This window comes from Nyctereutes procyonoides, unplaced genomic scaffold, assembly GCF_905146905.1.
Source record: "Nyctereutes procyonoides isolate TBG_1078 unplaced genomic scaffold, NYPRO_anot_genome, whole genome shotgun sequence".
NCBI lineage: Eukaryota > Metazoa > Chordata > Mammalia > Carnivora > Canidae > Nyctereutes > Nyctereutes procyonoides.
This window is the reverse complement of record NW_026575146.1, coordinates 33830701-33854876: the sequence shown is the minus strand read 5'-3', so window position 1 is coordinate 33854876 and position 24176 is coordinate 33830701. Positions and strand designations below refer to the sequence as shown.

At 40.4% G+C, this 24176-nt stretch overlaps 1 protein-coding gene across 1 annotated transcript in view; it reads right to left on the bottom strand.

The window, feature by feature from the left end:
• The window catches only part of LAMA2 (laminin subunit alpha 2), a 586660-nt gene that overhangs the window by 477736 nt on the left and 84748 nt on the right, over positions 1 to 24176 (bottom strand). The window contains exon 2 of the mRNA XM_055309905.1: positions 13648 to 13809. Within this exon, the coding sequence (XP_055165880.1) occupies positions 13648 to 13809 (162 nt within the window). The remainder of the gene's footprint in view (positions 1 to 13647; positions 13810 to 24176) is intronic.

Genomic DNA, 24176 nt, shown 5'->3' with positions numbered 1-24176 from the left:
AGAAGCATCCCAAATTAGTCCTCACCCCTTTGTAAAACCTGCAGTCCCTACAGAAATGACATATATTTAAGTGGAGGAACACAGCAAGCTTTTATTTCTTCCCTTTGGCTATTTACTAGTCTCTTGTTTCCTTATCCACAAGTTCTTATCAGGGCAGGACACACTTCCAATTACAAAAAAGTCACTTACAGTTTCCTCCTGGGATAATAACACCTGTTCTTGCCTGAGCTATTCAAAGGGATGCTCAGGGCATTCTTCCTCTTACCTTTTTTCTCCAAAGCTGCTGCTAATTCTTCTGGGTACAGAACGGACTACACTATATATACCTATATGTGTATTTGTAGCAAGTGGAGGAAAAAATAACAGAAGAGAGCTTTTCGGCACTTACACATTTTTATTTCCAGAATTCCGTGTACTCTCTGTATAATTTTAAGAAATAAGCTTTGTTACATAAAGCATATACCTAACTCTACCGGCCTATAATCTACTTGGAATCAATGACAATGTGATTTCAGCATGTGAATAATTTGCCTTTCCAAAATCATTTTAACTTTTCTGTACAAAGAAGAGTTGACATAGAAGAGTAGTCAATTGGGATCCCTGGGTGGCGCGGCGGTTTGGCGACTGCCTTTGGCCCAGGGCGCGATCCTGGAGATCCGGGATCGAATCCCACGTCGGGCTCCCGGTGCATGGAGCCTGCTTCTCCCTCTGCCTGTGTCTCTGCCTCTCTCTCTCTCTCTCTCTCTCTCTCTCTCTCTCTGTGACTATCATAAATAAATTAAAAAAAAAGAAGAGTAGTCAATTCAAAGATGAAACATTTTGGGGCCGCCTGGGTGGCTCAGCAGTTGAGTGTCTGCCTTCAGCTCAAGGTGTGATCCTGGGGACCTGGGATCGAGTCCCCCGTCAGGCTCCCTGCATGGAGCCTGCTTCTCCCTCTGCCTGTGTCTCTGCCTCTCTGTGTGTCTATCATGAATAAATAAATAAAATCTTTAAAAAAGGTTGAAATATTTTGGAATAAATAAGTAATATAAAGTGCCAAACAATTCAACATTTTGCCCAGTACGTGAGATACTGCAGTTCAGCACCAGGCCTCTACATAATCAAATGGACTATGATTTTGAAAATGGATATTTCCCAAACCCTGCGATTTAAGTCTACTCTCCACTGAAAGAAATACAAATCCAAAAAGGCAAAACTTCATAAAATTACTGGGGAACTAAAAATTGTGATGTTTTCTTCAATGGATCACTAATGTGAAATCAAAGTTTTTTTCATAAAATGTGATTCCATTAAGAGACATAATTCAACAAAAAGAATGAAAAATTTTCTACACAGGTGAATACTACTTCTTCCATCTGTGGTCAAGAACATCTGTGGCCCCAAATACTTGTAGCCATCTCTCCCCAGGAAAAAGTATGGAGGTTACATCTCTAAAGAAACAACATGACCCCAAAGGGGAAAAAAACTACACATCCTTTCATTTGACACTGCCCTAGCAAAACCAGCTGGCTCTCTACCCAATTCACCTGTTGTCTTGCCGCACATTCCCCTCCATCATCTCTATCAGCTCCTCAATCATTTCAATCAGCTCCTCAATCAGGTCATTTTAGGTCCACAGTAAAATATTAATAGAGAATAAAGATATTCAGGGGCACCTGCATGGCCCAGTCAGTTAAGTGCCAGCCTTGGGCTCAGATCATGATCCCAGGGTCCTAGGATGAGCCCTGGGTCGGGCTGTGTGCTCAAGGGGAGCCTGCTTCTCCCCATCTGTCTCTGGGCTCTCCCTACTTGTGCTCTCTTGCTTGCTTTCTCCTCTCTCTCATATAAATAAATAAAATATTTTTAAAGGGAAAAAAGATATGCAGGTTTTTTTGTGAAAAATACCTCATAGAAAAGAAGAATCAAGATTAAAGAGAAAAATCTGGAAGACAACAGATTATACAAAGGACTGATGATAACATTTTTTAAAAAAGAAAGAAACCTCTAATTAGTATTCTTGGAGAAATTCAAAAAGAAGAATAATGTAAGAAAAAGGAATCTTATAAATATTTCTAAAATAAAGTTTTAATACAACTTTTGGAAGATATTGGTGAAGATATTGCCTCTAAAAAAGCAACAAAAGAAAAGTAGGTTAAAATTGGAAGAGGAAAGATGACATAAATCCATATAAGAAGGCCAAATTTAGTAAACAAGATTTTCAAAAAGATAAAATAGAGATAGAAGAATATATCGACAAACACACACAGAAAAATTATCCTAACTTGAAGGAATAAGCATATAGAGTAAAGGTGACTATCATTTTATATAATAATATAATTATTCAAACTTAAGAAAAAAGGCTCAGAAAGTTTCTTGCCCATGAAACATTTCTTAAGAAACTACCTGAGGATGTGCTCCAGTGACATGAAAAAATAAGCCAAAAAAAAAAAAAAAAAAAGGCAGGTGTGAATAAATGTAGGAAAACACTACAGTAAGCCTAGGGAACAATACTCCAAATCCAGGCAAAACACAGAGGACTTTGAGCAAAGAGATCTACAAAAGAAGTGTGGCTATTTAATAATATACTGAAATACATTGGAGGGGAGAAAACAATATGATGATGATGAATAGTACAAGGACAAGAAGAATCAGAAACTCAGGAAACATAAATGAAAAACAAGCTCTCAAGACATAGACAGCTCTCAAGACAAAAACAGGAGGTAATTTAACACTGAACATTACATGATAAGACATAAATACTGATGATGGGGTGAGTGGGTGGCTCAGTCAGTTAAGGGTCCGACTCTTGGTTTCAGCTCAGGTCATGATCTCAGGGTCCTGAAGTCGAGCCCCATGTTATGGAGACTGGGATTTTCTCTCTCCCTCCCCCTCCACCCCTCCCCTCAGTTGCACTTGCTCTCCCTCTCAAATAAATAAGTAAATAAAACCTTTAAAAAAATAAATGCATAAAAAGAAGTTGTGATGTAACTATATTAGAAGGATGGTCAATGAATATTGTTTGTAAGAAAACTAAATTGTAATTTAGAAAAGCAGAATTTCAATTGATGGAATCTAAAATTAACAAATGGAGAAATACGAATAGAAGCCTATCATTAAAATACCAGAAGAAGTAGTTAAAAAATACTAATGTTAGACACCCTAAAGGAACTTGACTGGGAGTGAATTAGGGATAGATGGAAAATTTGATTTTTTTTATTTCAAGCTTAATACTATTCAACTTTTTTGTTTGACTGTAATTTAAGATTCATTTCCTGACATTTTCAACCCCCCAAGTTACTGCATATGCTTCTTAAATCAATGTAAAAAAGCTCATGTCCTTACTTTTAATAAGTCCTTTTCTACAATACTTCATTTTTGTTCCCTTAAAGAAAAATCTCTCGTTCAGACACTATTATTTCATAGTCAAATCTAATGTGAAGTAACAGAAACATCTTAAAAAGCCCAACACAGCTCCTCTCTTTCATTCTTGTTCCAAAGCAACTAGATTTGACAGAGAAATAGAAAGATTCTTGATCTATGTTTTTCCATACTAAAGTAGACAGGAAAATCCCCTCAAAATTTTCAAATCGCATAATGGAAAGAGATGCCACCAGAAACAAAACTACTAGTTACAGAATATTAGGTATTTCTGTGGATTTATTTAGATCCAGGAGCCCTAAGGTAAGAACTGAATTTGCTTTTATCCTCCCCCCTGCCCCGATGCCAACTTTTTAAGAGAATCTTTAAATATCTCAGATGATAGTCATCAAAGGATAGAGCTTTTTAAATTGTTGATTTTCCCCCCTGGTTTCATCAATTTTAAGGCGGGAAAAAAATTCTTGTTTATACAAACTCTTTCTAGAAATACAGGTAGCAAATGTATTATCAACCATGGCATATGTGCCTGGCATATGGCACACGTCTAGTAAATGGCAGCTCTTGAGCTCACCGTTATCCTCCTAGATGATGCATCCCAAGGGATTAGGAAAAATAGATTTTAAAAAGCAATATACATTTAAACATTAATATTTTGCTAGACTTTCTATTACCAAGTTCAGCTGTCAGGTGCCAGACATGTTTTTACCAGTCTTCTATCTTTTTTAATGCACTTTTTGAGTAATGGGTAATCTATGGATTTACACACATACTCACTTGCTACAATCAATAGTACTCTTACGCGTGAAACTTTCTAAGTAGGAGGCCATGTTAGAAACAGTTATTATATAAAAATCATAGTGCACCCAATAGACGAAGAGCAAAATAAAATGGTCTAACTTAAAATTGAAATGAATTGTTGAACTTAATGAAAACCAAGAAAAATTCAACAGGCTTGAGTTATAGAATCCTTGAAATAATGTTAAACTTGCTTACAGTTAATATACTTGAAGACTGTTCAGGAAAAGAAAATAAGTTTCCTTTCTAATTCCTAAAGTGACTAAATAAAATGTAATTAAGCTCTGTTTTGTGATCCGTAAGAAAGTCTAAATGGAGTGTAGTTTTAACATATACATAAATTCTCCATACATGACTTGCACATAATTGATTTATTTATCTCTAGTAAAGAGAAAACAGAGCATTTTTTTATTTCCTGAGATTTTTTGCTTTTTAAAATATTTAAAAATGAGTATATGTTAAATACCAACATATTATATATATAATATAATAGTTAAATTACATACATTAAATATGCCACATATTTCGTATATATTAAAGACAGAAAAAATTTAAAAAAAAATAAAAAAAGGAAAAAAATACAGAAAAAAAGGCATCCATTTATCATTATATATTTTCACCTAGCATAAATAAAAGTATTAATATATTATCATACAATGTATTCTCACATCAACATACTATTATAAACAAAAACCATTATCCAGGTCTGGAGAGAGTATCTTCCATATCCAAAAATCCGCCCTCTCAATTCCTATTTATAAGCTCCCCAAAGGTAACTATTACCTTGACTTCTAACATGACGGTTAAATTGTATCTATTTTCGAGTTATATAAATAGAATCATGCAGTATGTATTCTTTTATGTCAAGTTTCTTTAGCTTAATAATATTTTTGAGGATCCACTCATGCTGTCAGGCATCATAGCTGCTTGTTCATTTTCACTGCTTTCCGGTATTCCTTCCAGAACTATCCCACAAACTATCTTACCACGCCAATACTGATGTCACTGGTCAGGTCCATGCTTTAGCTTTAATTTCCACGAGCATTCTTGGGTGTGCACGTGGCGCACAGGTGTATACGCTTCTCTGGGGTATACGTCTATAGGCTGGACCGCAGCCTCAAAGCATGTACGTGCACATTAACTTCGGGAGATAAGGCCAAAGCATTTTCCAAAGCGCTTTACATCATATACCTGTTTTTAAAATGCCCTTATGTATGATCTGAATCATAGACTTTTTTTCGTTCTATTTGGTAGTCAGATAATGGTTCTGCACCTGTTATACATAATAATTTAAAATCTTATTTAGTTTTGCGGTTACCATTGTCATAAATGATACTTTCAACAGTTCTTCAGCTAGACAGAAGGTTTGAGGCCTTCAGCATTTAAGCTACAAAGGGCAAAAGAAAATTTTTCTGTCAACTATTGTATGCCATGCAGACGACAGGATCTGGTTCTTCTAAACAAACTAAAAGAAAACCTCCTGCTGACTGAAGCACAGACAAGAGCGGTGTTTTTTTTCTGTTGGGTGCAGGGTGTACATTACAGTTCCCATGGTCTTCCACCCAAATTTCCACTACCGTCAAAAGCTGGAATACGAAACACAAATGGTGATTTTTAAATGCACACGATCACAAAAATACGCAAGCCCAAGATGCATAAACCACCCTGCAAGTTAAAAAGCTGTATTTTTATGCATCATTTCCAATTCTTTGTGCAGACTACATAAAAAGAATTGTTTTATTTCGGGACCATAAAGAATACTACATTTATTAAAAGTAATAAAGTCCTTCGACAACCATACTAGCAAATTTTTTAAAAGAACATTTCAAATTCTGGAGTGTAGGGGGTACTAAATTTCTGAATAAAATTAGAGTTGGCAAGAATATGGTGAATAAAAATAATTATCAAAGATGGTATATTTCACGTTACATATTTAAAATGTGTAATGCTGTTCCTGGTGAAATACTTATAGATACTATTACATTAAGCAATACATTTTTAAGAAGTACATTCACAGTCTGTAACACGAATAAACTATTGGAAGAAGCAAATACTGATTTAGGTGCTGTTTATTTCCTATTTCCTTTCCTTGGGGTGCGTAAGTGAGATCCCTTCTCTGGCTCTCTTGCGATGCTCCCATCTGTCCCCAGTGATTCTTAGACTGGACATAGGACTTTGATGATCTCAGACACTGATGATTCTGAGCAGCCCAGACTTCTGTGTATGCTTTTAAGAGGGGGAGAGTGGGAACCCTGGAGACTTGATATGAGCAAAATAACTTCTGCACATCCATGTTCTTGATTTTTACCTTCAAATAATATCACCTGTATTTTTAACCTCTGAATTGTATCCTTTAGGTAATATGTTTACATTTTTACAGATAAATGATCTATATTGAGAGCTCAATATAGCTGTTCTCAGTTATTTTACAAAGCGTGACTTGGTTACATTGGAGTAAATTCTATTTACTTTCTTCTTTGGATAGATTCCTGAGTTATATTTCAATTATGGCTTCACAATTCTCCCCAACAGAATATAATACCTGATATCTGCTTGCATAGGGTCTAATGACAATATTGAATGCTTATTATTTCGCGAGCCTTTTATCCTTCCTTTTTCCTAATTGTGTGACCCACTCTGTCAGATTTTTGTAGTCCTTGTTTCAAAGATGGGAGGTCAAAGGACTCCTCCATGACCAGCCATCCAGTAAGTGAACAGGGCGAAGGGCACTTTTCTCTGCTTTACACTCAGGAAACAGGACTTCAGAGAATGCCCGCATCACTAATGGGCCGGCCGGCCAGCGTGGAGCACCGACACATGGACTTCTGCGATGTAACCGAAGGCCACACGATGCACAGGAGTGATGCAGTGTCCGCTGCTCACGGGGTGAGCCCACGGGCGTGACTACTGCAGCACGAAGGCGGCACCTGGGGGTGAACAGGGCCCACTGCTGCTCGGGCCCAGGCGGTGGGCGCAGCTCACGGCCAGCCCTGGGCGACCCGAGAGGGCGAGGACGCGTGGACAGGATGTGCCCTCTCCCTGTCCTGCAAATGCAGACGCTGCTCCTCCGTCTCCCTCACGCTCCGCTGCTGGACTTGCCTCGTATCCTTGGGAAAAGGAGCAGCGAGGCAGAAACCATGTGGTGTTCGCAGCACCACAGACCCCACTGTGGGCACGTGTCCCTGACGCCACGTTCCCTCCGGGTGCCAGGCACAAAACCCGCGCTCTCGCTGCCAGAGAGCAATTCTCCGCCGTGCTGTCCAGGTCACGCCTAGAGGAGGCCCCAAGGTCAATATGGCTAAAGCGGAATTCTTTACTCCCTGGCCTTTCCTCCCCCCAAATCCTACTCGCCTCCCGATCTATCCTAGCACAGTCAGTGATACCCCAGCTACATAACTGCTCAAGACCCAAATCTAGGATCTGTCCTTAATTCTCCTTCTCCTTAATTACCTTAACCTCTCCTCTCTCCCTCATCTCCTCCATTCAACTCACACTGTGATTTCACCTGCCAAGATACCCCACGCACGCCTACTTTTTCCCATTTCCTTGAAACGCACCCTATGTGAGCCACCATCACACCCAGGGTCCCACAGCTTGTTCTCCCTACCTCAGACCTTGCATCCCAATAATACATGATCACACAGCAGCCAAAGAAGTTTTTCTGAAATAGAAGTCAGAAGCATGCCCCATCTCTACCAGAGCTCTATGTAGGACAGCATGCAAGTGTCCCTCCTGGCTTACAAGGCCTTCATGCTCTGGCGCCGGTCCACATTTCTGACAATTTGTTATCCAGAGTAAGGACATCCTGTTTCTCTAACCCATACCTACTATGTCCCACTCACACCAGCATTCTTCTGGCCCCTACAACATGCAACTCCAGATCCTTCATGGAGTCTTCCCTGACTACCTTCATAGTTACCTAGTCATCTGCTATCGCATTTTGCTATTTATTAATTATTGTCTTTAATTAAATATCAATCATAGAGAGAAGCTGAAAGACCGGCAACGTTTGGCCATATTTGCTTCATCTTTAAAAGCGAATGTCATACCATAGCCTGATGGCCATAAATAATACTTCAGGAAGAAACGGGAATTGGATGATCTTTAAAAAATGAGCATGCTCTGCTTACATTGAAGAGGAAAGGGACATTACATCATTTTTCTATTTAAAAGAAGGATTTTATATTGTATCATATAAATAGTGTGTGCATCACTGATTTCAAATAAAGGCTCCAAAACCTATATTCCATAGGCAAAAACATAATTAGTGAGAGCCACGCACAGCAGATTTGAAAATGATTTTCTTTCACTGTCATTTAATTCATTTAATAAACTAAAATACATTGTTAATGGAATATTTACTTATTCTTCATGAACCATCACCTTGATGAACCAAAAACAAACAAATCACAAAATAATAAAGTATATTCTTATCCTTCCGTGAGCAAACATTATTTACATTGTGTCTTTCTGCTCAGACAAAACACAAAACTCCATTATCTCTCATGAAAGTGTAGTAACTTAGAGACAAGTAAAAATGATAACTGGCTATTTCCAGTAAATAGTCAGGAAATAGGAAGCATTCCCCAATGTCTTCTTAAAGTCTAAAATAAATGTGTATTTTATCCACAGGAGGGTCCTTTTTTCTTTCCACAAATAATCATATCAATTTTAATCATTTTAATTCCGAATTAAAGCAGTTCTGAAGAAAGAAATTAAGGGTGATAACAGTACAGGAGTTTGGGGTTATGTGCAGATAGAGGTAAGACATTCTAAATAAACTAACAGTGCGCAGCTGATCACTGTCTTCCAATCAGAACCGTTATCGTGAATGAGTCACAAAGATAGGTAAATGCATTACATATACACATATATACTGTGTTTAAGAATGCAAGAAAGTGCAAAATATAGCTAAACAAATTTTAAGGCTTCTTGCTGAAAAGTAATAAAAACATACTCCCTAAGGGCCGTGGAAGGCTGAGTCTTTACAGAATCATCTCGGCTCTGCAGAACGACAAGGCACAGTACAGAACAGCACAAAATGGCTAAAATTAATGTTGAGCATTTACGAGCAGGTTTTGGGTAAGAGGGAGTAAAAGGGTAAAGAGTAGAAGCAATAGCAGAGACATCTAGGGCCTCACGGGCCCCCTTTTAATAAATTTTCCATATTCAACCATGTTAAACCTATTCTTTTTTAAATAAAAAAAAAGTTTATTTTAGAGAAGAGTGCACACAATAGGGGGCAGAGGGAGAGAGAAATCTCAGCAAACCCCCACCCCCACGAACACAGAGCTGACGAGGGGCTCGATCTCAGGACCCCGATATCATGACCGGAGCCAGAATCAAGAGCTGGATACTCAACCAACTGAGCCGCCCACGTGCCCCAACCTAATTCTGGTTTTTACGATTTTTGTTATCAAATAAAATTTATGAAAAAGAAAACAAGAATGGTAAAACAGCCTCAACACACTTCGAAGTCTGTCTTCTCATCATTTTCCTCCCTTTACCACTTAAAATAAATTACCAGGCATGAGCAACAGGTACATCAAAGGTGTTTTTAAGGAGGAACCGGATTTGGTGGCTCAGGCAGTTAAGTGACTGACTCTTAATTTGGGCTCATGTGGAGATCTCAGGGCCAGGATGGAGGGGCCCACCTGGGGTGGAGGGTGGGGGTGTCCTCACTCAGCGAGGAGGCGGCTTCTCTCCCTCCATGCCCTTCCCCTGCTCGTGTTCTCGCTCTTTCAAATAAATAAATAAATCTTTAAAAAAGGAAAAAAGGAGCCAGATTTGTTGAAAAGCAGTCCTACGGACCCTAAGAGTCCTGGAGTAAGCAGCTCTAGAATAAACAGGTGACCATATATTTTTTTTTTAAGATTTTATTTATTCATCCATGAGGGACACACAGAGGGGCAGAGACACAGGCAGAGGGAGAAGCAGGCTCCCTGCAGGGAGCCCAGTGTGGGACTCGATCCCAGGACCCCGGGGTCACGCCCTGGGATGAAGGCAGACACTCCACCGCTGAGTCCCCCGGGCATCCCGACAAATAATCTTAGAATAGGAGATTTTAAGAATAATCTCTGTGGGGATCCCCGGGTGGCTCAGCGGTTTAGCGCCTACCTTTGGCCCAGGGCAGGATCCTGGAGTCCCAGAATCGAGTCCCGCCTCAGGCTCCCTGCATGGAGTCTGCTTCCCCCTCTTCCTGTGTTTCTGCCTCTCTCTCTATGTCTATCATAAATAAATAAATAAATAAATAAATAAATAAATAAATAAATAAACAAACAAACAAACAAATAAACAAATAAATAAATAAATCTTTAAAGAAAAAAAGAATAATCTTTGTGACTGCACTCAGTCTGGAGGTCAAGCACCATGGGGACACCCCCGATGCTCAGAGAGGCTCAACAAGGGCCAAGCCCACCCGCGGCCCACACCTCTTGGCCTGGGGGGTGGGGGGGAGGCCGCACCACCCGTGTGAACCCTCGAGCACGTACAGCACAACTCACACGAACTCCCTGAGCGTGCCAAGCGGATGGGAGTGTGGACCCAGGTTGAAAGCCCTCTCCTCACATGCAGCTTGGGGGGCATTTCTCGTTCCTGTCCCCAGAAGAGCAGGGACTTGAGGTTGTGCGTGAGCAGTGCCTACCATGCCGCCTCTGAAATGCTGCACATGGTTACTTCAGCGACTCTTCCAGAAGCCACCCTCAGGCCTGAGTACCTGAAGGCTCCCTCGGCGAGGCCGAAAGAGAGCAGGAGGGAGGCCCGAGGAAGAGCAGGGAAGTTGGCGCAGTCAGTCGAGCAAGGTGGGCTACTCTCCAGATAGATAGAGACGATTAAGAATAAATCTACTTTTCTTATATGTAAAATTTAAGTGGGGAAAATGAATGCTCGAATACAGAGGCCTGTGGATGGACACATCTGTACAGGTAGGGATACGGGAACTAAATATATTAAGTAAAAAGTCATGGAGGGCTTGCTTGAACTCTAGATTGTTCACCTCCCCTGTGAACACAACCCCAAAACATCCTTGGAGTTTTTTACCTCAGGGAAAACACATATTTAGACAACCAGGAATGACGGATTGCATAAAGTATGTATTACCATAAAAAATCATAAAGAAAAAAACTGACATTTCCCTCCTCCCTATTCACCTGTGAGTGTCTCCACCTCGCCTGCCTTAACGTGAAATATCATAATACGCTGGGAAGACAGGAATCAATCCCACATTATGACCTCGGAGTCACTCGTCCCTATTCAAAACAGAAGAGAGACACGTTGAATATAAATGGATCATGAAAGTTTTTAAATCTCTTCTCTCTGGAGAAGAGAATTTTCTAGATTAGCGAAAATTGATTTCCTCAAATCCACTATGTATGTGAACACTGGCTCTATGAAATTCTAATTATCAGAGCTCTATTCCTCCGTTTTACCTGAACCAAAGAGGGGAAAAAGAAAAAAATAATGAAATCTTATTCCCTTCCTATCTTTTCAAGCCTGTTTGGTAAGGAGGCTTTCGATATTTCTGGAAGAAAACTGTCCTGGCTTCGGCACATGTGTGATCACTCTCCAGATTTAGAAACTATAAGACGCTACCAAAGATGCACGCGGGTTCACTCTGGTTCACCGCTGACAGTTAACATCTTGTGCTAGAAAAAAGACTTTTAAATCTTTTAAATCAGCCCGTTGGGTAACCGGTTGAAATCTGATTTATTATTGTCGCTACACTGTCTCTGACAAAGAAACCTGCCCCTGTCCCAGCAGGTGGCGGCCACCAGGTGCCACGGAATGGGTCCCAGACACCGAGCCAGGAGCCACAGCCAATTTCGTCTCCTCCCCTGTTCCAATCAGGTGCGGAACAACTGGAACGTGTTTAATCCTCCCTTTAACATCCCCCAAAAACCAGAGGTAGGAGACAGGCCCCCGCCGCCTAAGCAGGAAGGCATGCTCCCCGTCAGGTGACTGTTCCCCAGGGCCGCGCATTTTACGGGGCACGTGTAACACTCCCAGGGAAGGCCGTGCACAGGGGGGGCACAGTGGGGCGCGGGGGCTTGCCGTGCCCTGAGCCTGCCTATTATCAGTTTCAAGGCCTTGAATTTTAAGAAGTGCTCCCTTGCAAGCTATGAACAGCTACCAAGGTGACTTAAATTACTTTTCTCCTCCTCCCCTGAATCTACACTCAGATCTTTTCCTTCTCGCTGCTTCTCTCTTTTAGAGGACGGACATTCTAGAAGCCACAAAAGCTCAAATATTTAATTAATGACTTCACACTTTAAAAAAAAAAAGATTTCTTCCTTTTTCTGAAGACTCATCCTAACGTCTATTTTTGGCCCAGATTTTTGAATTGAGCACATTTCGCCTTTTTCCTTCTAATTTTAATTAGAAGAAAATGTGGAATGTTTTGTCAAAATTCTGAGGTTTTCGAAAGACTAATCACGATACTCAGCTGTTAAAGAATCTGAGCCTTCATTCCAAAGTGGTTGGAAGAACAAAAAGAGAGAGAATTCCTAAATACTTGAGAGACTGTGATCTGGGTGGGAAGACAGTTAAATTATTTCTAGGTGCCTTAAGCATCCTGTAAACATTCTTATGTTCTGAGTCTTTATTGGACTAAACAGTTAACATCTAACCTGTCCAAAGACCCTCAAGGGAGATCGCTTCTCCATCACCACCAGGGGAGGTCCCCGTGGTTTGTTGTTGGTTTTTGTGTGTTTTCTTCTTTTTTTTTAATTGTAGTTGGTAGAGACGCTATCTGTTCAATATGAATGAAGTTATTCCCTTATAGGAATAGTGAAAGTGCTAAAATCAGCCCTTTTTTAAAAAAATCTAGGTCTTTGGATTTTGCACGCTAAAAGTAAAATCACAGACCACGCTGCAATACGCACACTACATGCCGGGTACAATATGTGTTTGTGGTCCCTAAAATGTTTTCCAGAAGATTCAGTTGATTCTGTGTGAATCATCTGGAAAATTCCTACAAGTGATTCTATCCAAAAAGTAATCTCCCATCCTGCCAAAATTCCTGACAAAACATAGATCCTGACTCTATCACCATTTCAGGGGTATTTAAAGAGGTAGAAAAAAAAATGAAAGGATTTTATATCCCTCAACATATATTTTTGCCAACATTTCTTTCCTTGTGGAAACAGGTTGGGTTGTGTCTTTTTTTTTGTTTTGTTTTTGTTTTGTTTGTTTGTTTTGCACCTAGGTTTAATAAAGGAAAAAAATTTGGTAAAAGAAGTGCTTTGATAGCTCTTTAAAGTACTCACTGAGGGAACCCTGGGTGGCGCAGCGGTTTAGCACCTGCCTTTGGCCCGGGGCACGATCCTGGAGACCCGGGATCAAATCCCATGTCGGGCTCCCGGTGCATGGAGCCTGCTTCTCCCTCTGCCTATGTCTCTGCCTCTCTCTCTCTCTCTCTCTCTCTCTCTCTCTCTCTCTCTGTGTGTGACTATCATAAATAAATAAAAATTCAAAAAAAAAAAATAATAAAGTACTCACTGAGGATGTGTTTGGATTCTCGTAGACCTGGGCCAGGCGGAGCTCCCAGGCGCCGGGGCGTGAGAGCGCCGACCTCCGCTCCGCAGGGCCAGGGCCGCATCGGCCAGTGCAGGAAGCCGCCCGGCAGTGAGGACTGCGGTCTCCCGTGGGCTCCACACGCCGCTTTCAGTGCAGAAAGAGGAGCACATCTCTTACCTTCGCTAACCTGATTTTTTTTTTTTTTTTTTTTACGTTCAGCAGCCTCCCGTCCCTTGTGTCCTAAGGTGTCATCCCAGGGCCCAACCGGCGGGCAGCAGCCCCCAGGGGTGACCCCGTGGGCCCGGGGCGCCGGCACAGGTGTTGGGGTGGCTGCGGGCGTGCAGGTGCACGTGGGCCTCGCTCTGTGACTGTGCTCCCGCTCCCCCGCTCCCCCGCTCCCCCCGCAGGTGCTGAGCCCGCCGAGGAAGCTTCTCACGATGGACTTCACCTGGAGGCCACCCACAGAGATCTGACCGCTCAGGGCAGGGTGGCTCCCCACGGCCTTCGAAGGTCGCACCACGGCAGGGGCTGGACACCGAGCGGCCTCGCCAGCTGGAGACCCACGCGCCCCAGACGCCCTGACCAGTGCACCTGCTGACCCCCGACAGGTGCGGAGACCCACGCGCCCCGACACACCCTGACCTGCGCACCCGCTGACCCCCGACAGGTGCAGAGACCCATACACCCCAACACGCCCTGACCAGTGCACCTGCTGACCCCCGACAGGTGTGGAGACCCACGGGCCCCGACATGCCCTGACCAGAGCACCTGCTGACCCCCGACAGGTGCAGAGACCCACGGGCTCCAACACGCCCAGACCAGTGCACCTGCTGACCCCCAAAAGGTGCGGAGACCCACGCGCCCCGACACGCCCTGACCAGAGCACCTGCCGATCCCTGCCAGGTGCGGAGACCCACGCGCCCCCGACACGCCCTGACCTGCGCACCCGCTGACCCCCCCCCCCGACAGGTGCAGAGACCCACACACCCCAACACGCCCTGACCAGTGCACCTGCTGACCCCCGACAGGTGTGGAGACCCACGTGCCCCGACACACACTGACCTGTGCACCTGCTGACCCCCGACAGGTGCGGAGACCCACGGCCCCGACACCCGCTGACCAGCCCAGGCCCCCCCGCTGAGCACAGAGCCCCAGGTGGGGCTCCACCTCAGGACCCTGGGTCGTGACCTGAGCCAAAATCAAGTCGGTGCTTAACTGACTGAGCCACGCAGGCACACCACGATGTTATTTATTTAATTACAGATTTATTTGGTACTAATCTAACCCTTAGGATACATGCCTAACTGCAGGCTTTGCCATCAGAGATACCGATGGATGTTTTCCAACCTCAGAGTTCTTAATTTTTGATTACCAAAACCTAGGGATAACTACATCATACTTAACATATATTTTCTTATATTCTTGCCCTGAGCTGAGACTTCTCTGGCTCAATCTCTAGACGTTTAGAGTAAATAAAAAAACTTCTCTGGAATAAAAATATTGGAACTTATGCCTTCAAAAACAATTTGTAGGTCTCCCTGTGTTTAGCATAGGAGCTAGCATTAGATTAAAATTGTGTAATTAAAAAAAAATTGTGGGGATCCCTGGGTGGCACAGCGGTTTAGCGCCTGCCTTTGGCCCAGGGCACGATCCTGGAGACCCGGGATCGAATCCCACGTCGGGCTCCCGGTGCATGGAGCCTGTTTCTCCCTCTGCCTGTGTTTCTGCCACTCTCTCTCTCTCTGTGTGTGACTATCATAAATAAATTAAAAAAAATAAAAATAAATAAAAATAAAATAAAAAATAAATTTAAAAAATTGTGTAATTACTATTAAATTACTAAAAATATTTGAAAGTAAGGAGAGGTCAAACATTTACCAATATCTATTGGTCTGGTAAAATGTTAGTATTAAAATTCTACAAGATAAGCAAATTTTCTTAATATCATCTTAATACACAAAATACAATAGACAATAAATCAGTTTTTTGAGTTTAAGGTTTAGAGTAGTCTAATAATTACCCACCCCTCCTCTTATGAAATGTGTGATTTGTGTATGGAAAGAAAGAGAGAGAGAGGAAGGAGGGAGGGGGTAGGGAAGGAGGGATGGAGAGAAGATGAAAGAGAACCTAAAATCACTGCTTTACAGAAACCTAACCTCATGGACCAATGTAAACATTGAGAATAAACTCTGGAGAAGAAACACCATTTTCACATCAAAAGAACAGTAAAATCATAACCCATAGAAATTTTATTCAAAATAATACAATTAAAGTAAAATTTTCTCTCCAGTATAGTTTATTGCTGTCCAAAAACAAACGTCTGAAAACTCAGCAAATGTTTTATGAAAATATTGAAAGTTTGTGAGGAATCTGATGATTCTATGAGGTTTTACTTGAAAATTTAGATAACATAAATTGAAACCATGATGAAATGGTGTCAGTAAGTACTGACTCTAAGTATTTCCTGAAATACATTTAGTGGGAAATGTGTTAAATGTCAATTAATAGAATATTATGAAGTGTCAACAGGGTATTAATTAATAGTATTTATAACTTGGCAGTATTAGAAAGTGTTCAAAATATGAGCATATCCTATAATAGCATGTAACCGAAAGACTTAGAAATAAGGCCACAAAAGGGAAAATTATATTGTTCCTAATTTGCAAGTTAAAATCAAAACAAGAAAAACCGGAAACTGAGATTACAGTTAAGTCAATTTATTTAAGTCAACCTGTAGCCACTGAGACCATGAGTCCCCGGCGAGTCCACAGAACAAGCATGATCCCCCTCGCGCAGACACACATTCTTGCCACATTGCCCAGAAACACAGATGCTTGTGAGTCAGTGAGGCAGAGACATGTTTTTATTTGAAAGGACACGGCCACTGTCATCATACCTCTGGTTTGGAAACTTCATTTCCTAAAAGCCTTGCAGATCTTGCCGTCGGTCACGTTGGCCCTTGAGTGCTGCTGCTCGGTCATCTGTCGTTTGCTTGGCTGCCACTCACAGGCCAGTGTCCGCCCCCCAGGAAGCCGACCCAACCTGCCACGCCACTGTGCCTCCCTGGGTCCCCGCGTCCCCGGCGTCCCCGGCCCAGGGCGGCCTTGCCCGGCCTCCCCTCGCAGACCAGGAGGCCTGGCCCCGGACGGCCGCCCACTCAGACTCCATCGCCTGTCTCAGCCTGTCCCTCGACCCCAGGCTCGCGGCCCCTCCCTCGAGCCCGCATCCCTGTCGCCCACCCTCTCCGCTGGGGGCTGAGTCCGGGCCCTTGGGGTCATCGTCCCCCTAGGCCTCTGCCACCCGTCCTCCCTGCCTTACCGGCTCCGTGGTCCATCACCGAAACTGCTGCCCACGCACCCCCTCCCAGCCTTTCTCTACGAAAGCTGCCCCATCCATGTAGAACACACTGGACAATCTGAGCGTCCTGTCACAGGCCCGAACTGCTGAAGAGCCAGCTCGTGTCCTCAGTTCCAATCTTGAGCCCCACTCCTATCCCCGTCCCTCACCCTCCCCTGGCCACACCAGCCACTTCAGGAACTCCCCGGACCCGTTCTTACTATCAGGCCCAGCCACCTGCCCACCATTCGGCCCGATGGGCTCACTTCCCCGACTCCTGACATGCCACTCTCTTTCTCACCCTTCTTATCTCAGGAGTGTCACCTCCACGAACAGCCTTCTCCCTTCTCTGGCCACTTCCTCTAAAGTGACCCGGCACAACTCCTTCTAGCGCACTGTGCTGTTTACTTCCTTCAGAGAACTTACCATATACGTTCTCTTAACTAATTACTGGCTCCCTACTTCATTAGGCTTACAAGCTACATAAAGATGAGGATCGTATCTGTTTTGTTCACTTTTATATTATTAGCTAAGAATGAATTCTTATACAAATTAATAGAATGAATAGATGGAAAGTAAGAGAAGAGTAAGATTTGGCTATATACCCGTCAAAAATCTAAAACCAGTAAAGAAAAAAGTTCAGTATTTAGCCATCTATACAAAAAAAAAATTAGTATATACCAAGTCTACTAATTATGCTTTTATTTTGTTTGATACAGAGAAATTAAACTGTGTTTTTTATGTGAAAACTACTTATAATTGACATAAAGATTGACTAAAAAGAGAAGAATCAATAAAATAGGATGTTCGCATGTAACTTGGAAAACAGTATTTGAATTCAATTATAAAAGTAAACAAAGATAGAACCCAAAACCTCATCTAAAGGAGAATCAGATTTAAATTATTAAATAACAAAAATATGCTCAACCAGACTATTTACAATGAATCCTGGGATTCACAGATAATTAGGTAATTGCATATGTCACTGAAGATTAACAAATCTGAAGAATCAAGAGATTTGTCTCCTAAGTATCTAGCTCTTATTAACACCCCTCTCAACTTCATCCTACAGAAATCTTAAGTACCCAAGTGTATATAGTATTATGCTAAGTATAATAAAATTATGTTTAATAATATGTAATCTGACATATAATATCAATGAAAAGCTCCACCCACAAAATAACTTCTATTGACTATATATAATTCGATGTGATAATTTTTTACATCTTCTTCATTCTCTCTGCTCAAAAAACTATACCCATGAAGATACTTTAAAATTATCCCTAAATTTCTAGAGTAGATTGTATTACATATTATGATTCCTATAATAATGCAATTTAAACAAATAATCTTAATATACAGAATTTACGTTAAATGTAATCTTCAAAGATGAAACTATATTAAGTTCAATCAAATGAGAATAATAAAAACAAACAAAAAGCATCCAATTAAATATTGATCTGAAGTACTGTACGGAACCCAAAGTCTATCAGACTCTAAATGCATCAGATTCTATCTAACTAGCATTCCGTTAGCATGGAGAATATAAGCTCTGGCCTACTGTCCAGGATCGGTTCCATAATCGTGGTGTGGTATACTAAAAATATCTTCTTTCCCAAATTTGGACCAAATATGGACCATTCAGCTAGTTGGAAACTAAGCTAATAAAATGGTTTATATCCTAAATCCTTGGAGTCCTGCTTTAAATAAGAGTCCCTGGGATTCCTTGCTCCTCTTACCTGTCCTCCCCACAAAATTACAGATGTGCAATCCCCCCACAAATATTCCTAATCCATCCTTTTGCTTTAGACCACCGATTCTTAGCACTTTTCGGCCATCACAATGCATCATGCATTAGTCCTCAAGGCCCTCTTGTTACAGATACATAATTCTTGGTTTGTGGCATCGATGTAACATTAACTCTTAAAAATGCGGTTCTCAAAACCACTCCAGTTTTCAAGTATAATACTCCCACACACTTGGAATTATGCCACCAGTTTCTTAAAACATCACACAGTATTTTTCAAAAAGCCCAAGCTGATGAGTCTTTGGTTCAAATATCCATAGTTTGGACCTTTAATAATTCACTGGATTTCAATATCCTATGAAGTTTTCTTCTGCACCTGTTAATTGTAGTTAATTAAACAAGAAGAATCAAGTGGAACTAAAAGACTATTCCTTTCTTTCACAGATTTGTTTTAGAAACACTGCTTCTCTCATTCTTTCACACACACACACACACACGCTCTGTAAAGCTTATATTAAAAGAAAAACTGTTCCTCTGACATCAAAAACTACATATTTTCTTCCATGAAGCCACAACAGTCAACTATAATAATGCATATATTGGGGTTATGTTAATTTTCAAAAAAGGGAGAGCAAGGATTCAGGTGGAGTGTCTTTCGTGCATTTACTGAGGAGCCCACACAGAGGACAGAACAGACATGTACAACTAGCCTGTAATGATATGTGTAATACATTCTCAATATAATATGTAGAAAATCTAACATATACAAGTAAATTCGACTGTAAATTCCCCATCCCCCTTTGAGTTGCCTAGCAACACCAGGCACCAGGAACCACTGTCAAGACAATGTTACTGAAATTTGTGAGAAATAACTGTTCATTGTTAAGTCAGAACCTATCTACATTACATCTAAATTCTTGATGGAGATTTTTCCACTTTCTGCTGGTCAGTGCTGTCTCCATAGGGAAAAAAAAAGTGCTTTTTTTATTTTCTTTTCAGCTTTCCAGTCAGAATGTTTGTAGCATGATCAATATATGTGCATAGAAATGTGGCTGCTGTGATTTAAAATAAGTAATCCGTGGCGCTCACTGCTGGGGTTAAGTGATTTTATCCACAGAAAGATTTCGTGATGTATCTCAGGGATGGTTCGCATTGACAAGTAGAGAAATTAAATGGGACCCATGATATGTTTGGCAGATGATACTCAAAATATTTTTACTGAAAAAATTCAGCTATCCTAAATGAAATTTCCATTCTTCTTTCGGATGGCCCTGTACATAAACTGAGAATTGGACCCAACTTGAGTTATAGTTTTTTCTCTTCATACTAGTATATTCAATGAGATGACATACGTGAAGTTTCCACAATAAAACCATCAATATGTGAAAACGGAAAGGACAAAGCCATATGGGAAAACTGAAATGTCATCCCACAAAATAAATACATAGTTGGTGCCTTCCTACTCTGACCTAGCTAATCAGGAATTCAAGTCTTCATTCTCTGCACTACACAGGAAGGTAATTGGATCCTACAGAACATGGACATTTTATCTAAAATTAAATATGAAAGCATGATGTGTGTGTGTAGTTCTCTTTAAATGCCAATTCTTGAGTCCCATACCCACATACGTAGAATTGCTACACACAAAAAAGGTTTTTATTCAAAAATGATAATTATCTGAATTCCTTGCCAGTTGCAAGCTCTTTCTAATATGCAACACTGCCATGTTGGTACGAGGGAGTCAATTACTGGCTGCTGAAGACTGAAGTCGAGCACAAATTTCTTCTCCTACAAATTCCGAACTGCATTACACACCTTTGAGATTTCTCACGGATGTCTGAAACTGAAAGAAGCGTAACTGTAAATGCTAATCTATAAATGCCAAAGCTCCATCACTGCATCAGAATTTTTTAACAGCCAATCTTATCAATTATACTGTATGCTATAATATTTTTAAAAAGCTAAGAAATGCACAAATAAATGTGCTCTGGCCATAAAACACAGTAGCAAATCTATGCTCTGATTTAAAATAATGCAGACATAAAAGAAAATTACTAGACTATGATTGTGTTTCCCAAGGTAATATTCAAAGGAGCCTAATTCCAGGATTTAGAGTTCACTGGAAATTAAACACATGTATAGACACCAAAAACCCAGAGGAAATACTTATGAAAATTAAAAATTGAATGGTCAGTTTGCCCAAGTAGCTCATCATTTAATTAGATATGTAATTCCAATATCAATTTATTTTGTCCTATAATAGATTCTGTGGCCAACCATAAGTTTTACCTAAAGAACTTTTTAAGGAAGTTAGCGACTATCACAGGCTCTTATATCCTAACAAAACAGGCAGAGTTTTTTTAAATCATGCTTTTCACTTGACTGTTTAATATAAGAAGCAGATTACTTTATCTTCTTCAATTTATTATGAGGAATTCTAAAATGAGCTCTTATGTGATGTTACAAACATGACTGGATTTTACTTTGAAAAATCTGTGAAGCAAATAGGAAAATGTTTTTGCTTCCATGATAGACTGTAGCAGTTTCATCCATTTACATTTTGGGGAGCACAAGTTTTACCCAAAAAATAGCAATAGCGTTTCACATTTCAGGACTGCAGAACAGTTTTGAGATCAACAGTAGAAGGAAAAGGGAATGTGTTAGTTGATGCAAATTTCTATTTGTAAACCAGTCATCACTGTCAGGGGAAGAAAAAAAAAAAACAGAAGGAAGCAAATCTAGGAGAATAAAATAAGCTTCCCAGCAGGATGCTGTTCTCAGGGAAAAAACAATAAAAAAATAACAAGAAGGTGATTTTTTTTTCCTTGTATGGGACAGATTGTGCAATACCCCAAATCCCAGGAATTTACTCTTTGAATCAAAATCCAACCTAAATGATCATCTCTATGCTTATTCTTGTTTAAATTGATTGCATCACAATCTTCTGTTCAACGCTAAAGCAGTAACAATGGAATTGTTCCCTTTACAATGATAAAAAAAAAAAGAAACTAATACCTACATTCTTAGCTCTGGGTGGTTTTTGCTACTTTTAAATGTAGGAACACATGGTGACTGAAATATCCTCTTCATATATATAAAAATATAACCCTGTGTGATTTATGGACGTACTGACAAGTTATCACTTGCAGCTCATTTTTAGCTCATTTGTTTTAGGTAATAAACATACACACAATGAAGGTCTTCGGCTTAAAGCTTTTCCACAAATAATGAACTCTCTGATTAAGGCAAGATAAATAAGTCGAAGCGGCCTCCTTGAAAACAAAACAAAAATACAAACTAGTCTTTGACTATGTGCTTGGGTTAAGGCAGACTGATAAATATTTAACCACTACACCACAAAGAAATCCACTTCTTCCTAGACACGAAACTCTACGGGGTGCTATTACTTCTAGCTGTGGACCCAAAGCTTCCATTTGCAGGATCTACTATAATAGGAAGTTGAAGCACAGAACAACTTGCTAGGAGGTCTGGCAGCCAGCCAGGCTCTAAATGCATATTCATATCCGAAGATGTATGTTTTCTTTGTCAGACACATTTATGAGACGTTTCGCATGCGTCTCATTTGTTGTTGTTTTATTCCTATGAGTTAGAATAAAACGGTCCCCCATTAAACCATAAATAATCAATAATTAAAATAATTGCTGCCTTCAGGGAACCAATAGGAAATACCGAAGAGAATAATATTTTTTTTCTAAAATAGCACAGGCCAAGGACCTGAAAAACAGGGAAAAAAAAAAAAAACCCTCATTGCATATTGTATGCTGCAGAAGCCTGATAAATATAACGCTGAGACAAAGTTATGTAAGACATCCCGGCTGGTGCTGGAGCTTTGTGTTCGGTTTTAATGTTGGCCGAAACAAAGAGAAAACATGTTTAAATAATATCCACTTATAACTATTCTTAGTTTGATGCATTACATTAGCTAGAGAACTGGCTTTTGTAAATAACAACAAAGCCTAATATGAACTAAAAAACAGTAAGTCACAGTTTATAAGCACTTACTATGTGCCAGCGGCCCCTTAGTATACATCTCCAAAGCTTTGGAGAGCTCCGCGAGGCAGTCTTAATAGAGCACCTTAACAGAGGGGTAGGAAGAAAATGTCTTGCTTTCTAGTAGCCCAGCCAGAAAATGTACATCAAGAACTTCTGGCAAATTCAAAGGCCTATGCTTACACAGCCCAGGCAAGCTATTTGAATGCTATTTTGTAAATTATCTTTTATAAACTGAGCATAAATGGGCACCATGCCTGATTTCACTTTTAAAAAGCAAACAAACAAAAGCTTAAAGCTCACATGATTCTTCCCTACATTTCTCCATCCTCATACTTTATATTGATTTTTATGATTTTTAAAAGGTAAGAACAAATGCTTCGCATGTGTGTTCTTTTACCACCATTCAGTTGTTAGAACTTCGGAGGATGGAGCCCTATTTTCAGTCATTTGTTTTCATGTTTCAAATTGAAGAACCAATAAACATGTTCAACTACATATTACAAAATTCGAGAAACCAGACTCAAACATAATCCAAACTTCTGGATAATCATGATTTTTAAGCAACCAAAATCCAGATACCACCATCGTTGTCACACTTTATAGAATGTTTTCACGAAGACAGACAATCCTTTGCTGTTCTGGAACATATGCAACTTCATAAAATAAAAAATACTTCCTCTTTATCATTTAATTGCCTAAGAAAAAGATAATTTCATTTTTATTCAGTACCCTATTAATTTACGTTGAATCTAATAGACTTGTTTAAATGAACAATTTTAACCTGAAGAAATTCCTGAGTTTTCTACATCAAATGGCTCAGTCTTAATTTATTTGGCTCATCTCAGATGAAATTTAATCTCCATCAGCATAGAAAACAAATGTGAAGAACAAAATTCCTCCGTCTTATGATTTCAAAAAGAAAAACTAAAAAGCTCTTAATTCAGTCTAAGTTCTAAGAGAACCCCAACAACTGACTATTTAATTGTCCAGGTACTGCTAACATAGGATTGGGCTCCCTATCTTCTGAGCCCTTCTCCTGTCCATGGCAGCATTTGTGCTACACATTATTCCAATGCCTTAGACTCATACTGGTCTAGCAAGTTGTGCTTAAAAAGTAAAATTTCCTAGTAAAACATCCACCCAAACAAATGCTTTTTACCTCTGTGGGCTTTTGTTTTGTTTTGTTTTTTAACTGAAAATATATTTTATACAGAAAATTAAGTGTTATTTAGCCAAGATCACCTATCCATAGCCTCTGTGTTCATTTGGCATTGCTAAGGCTATTTTATTAACATCAAGTGGACACTTTTATCTTCTCCATTAAGTTTGCACGGTTATGTCCACTCTTAAAAGTCCTTCACTTGTGCTTCCATGGTATACACTAAATAGACTAAGATCTCAGGGGCTGCTTATC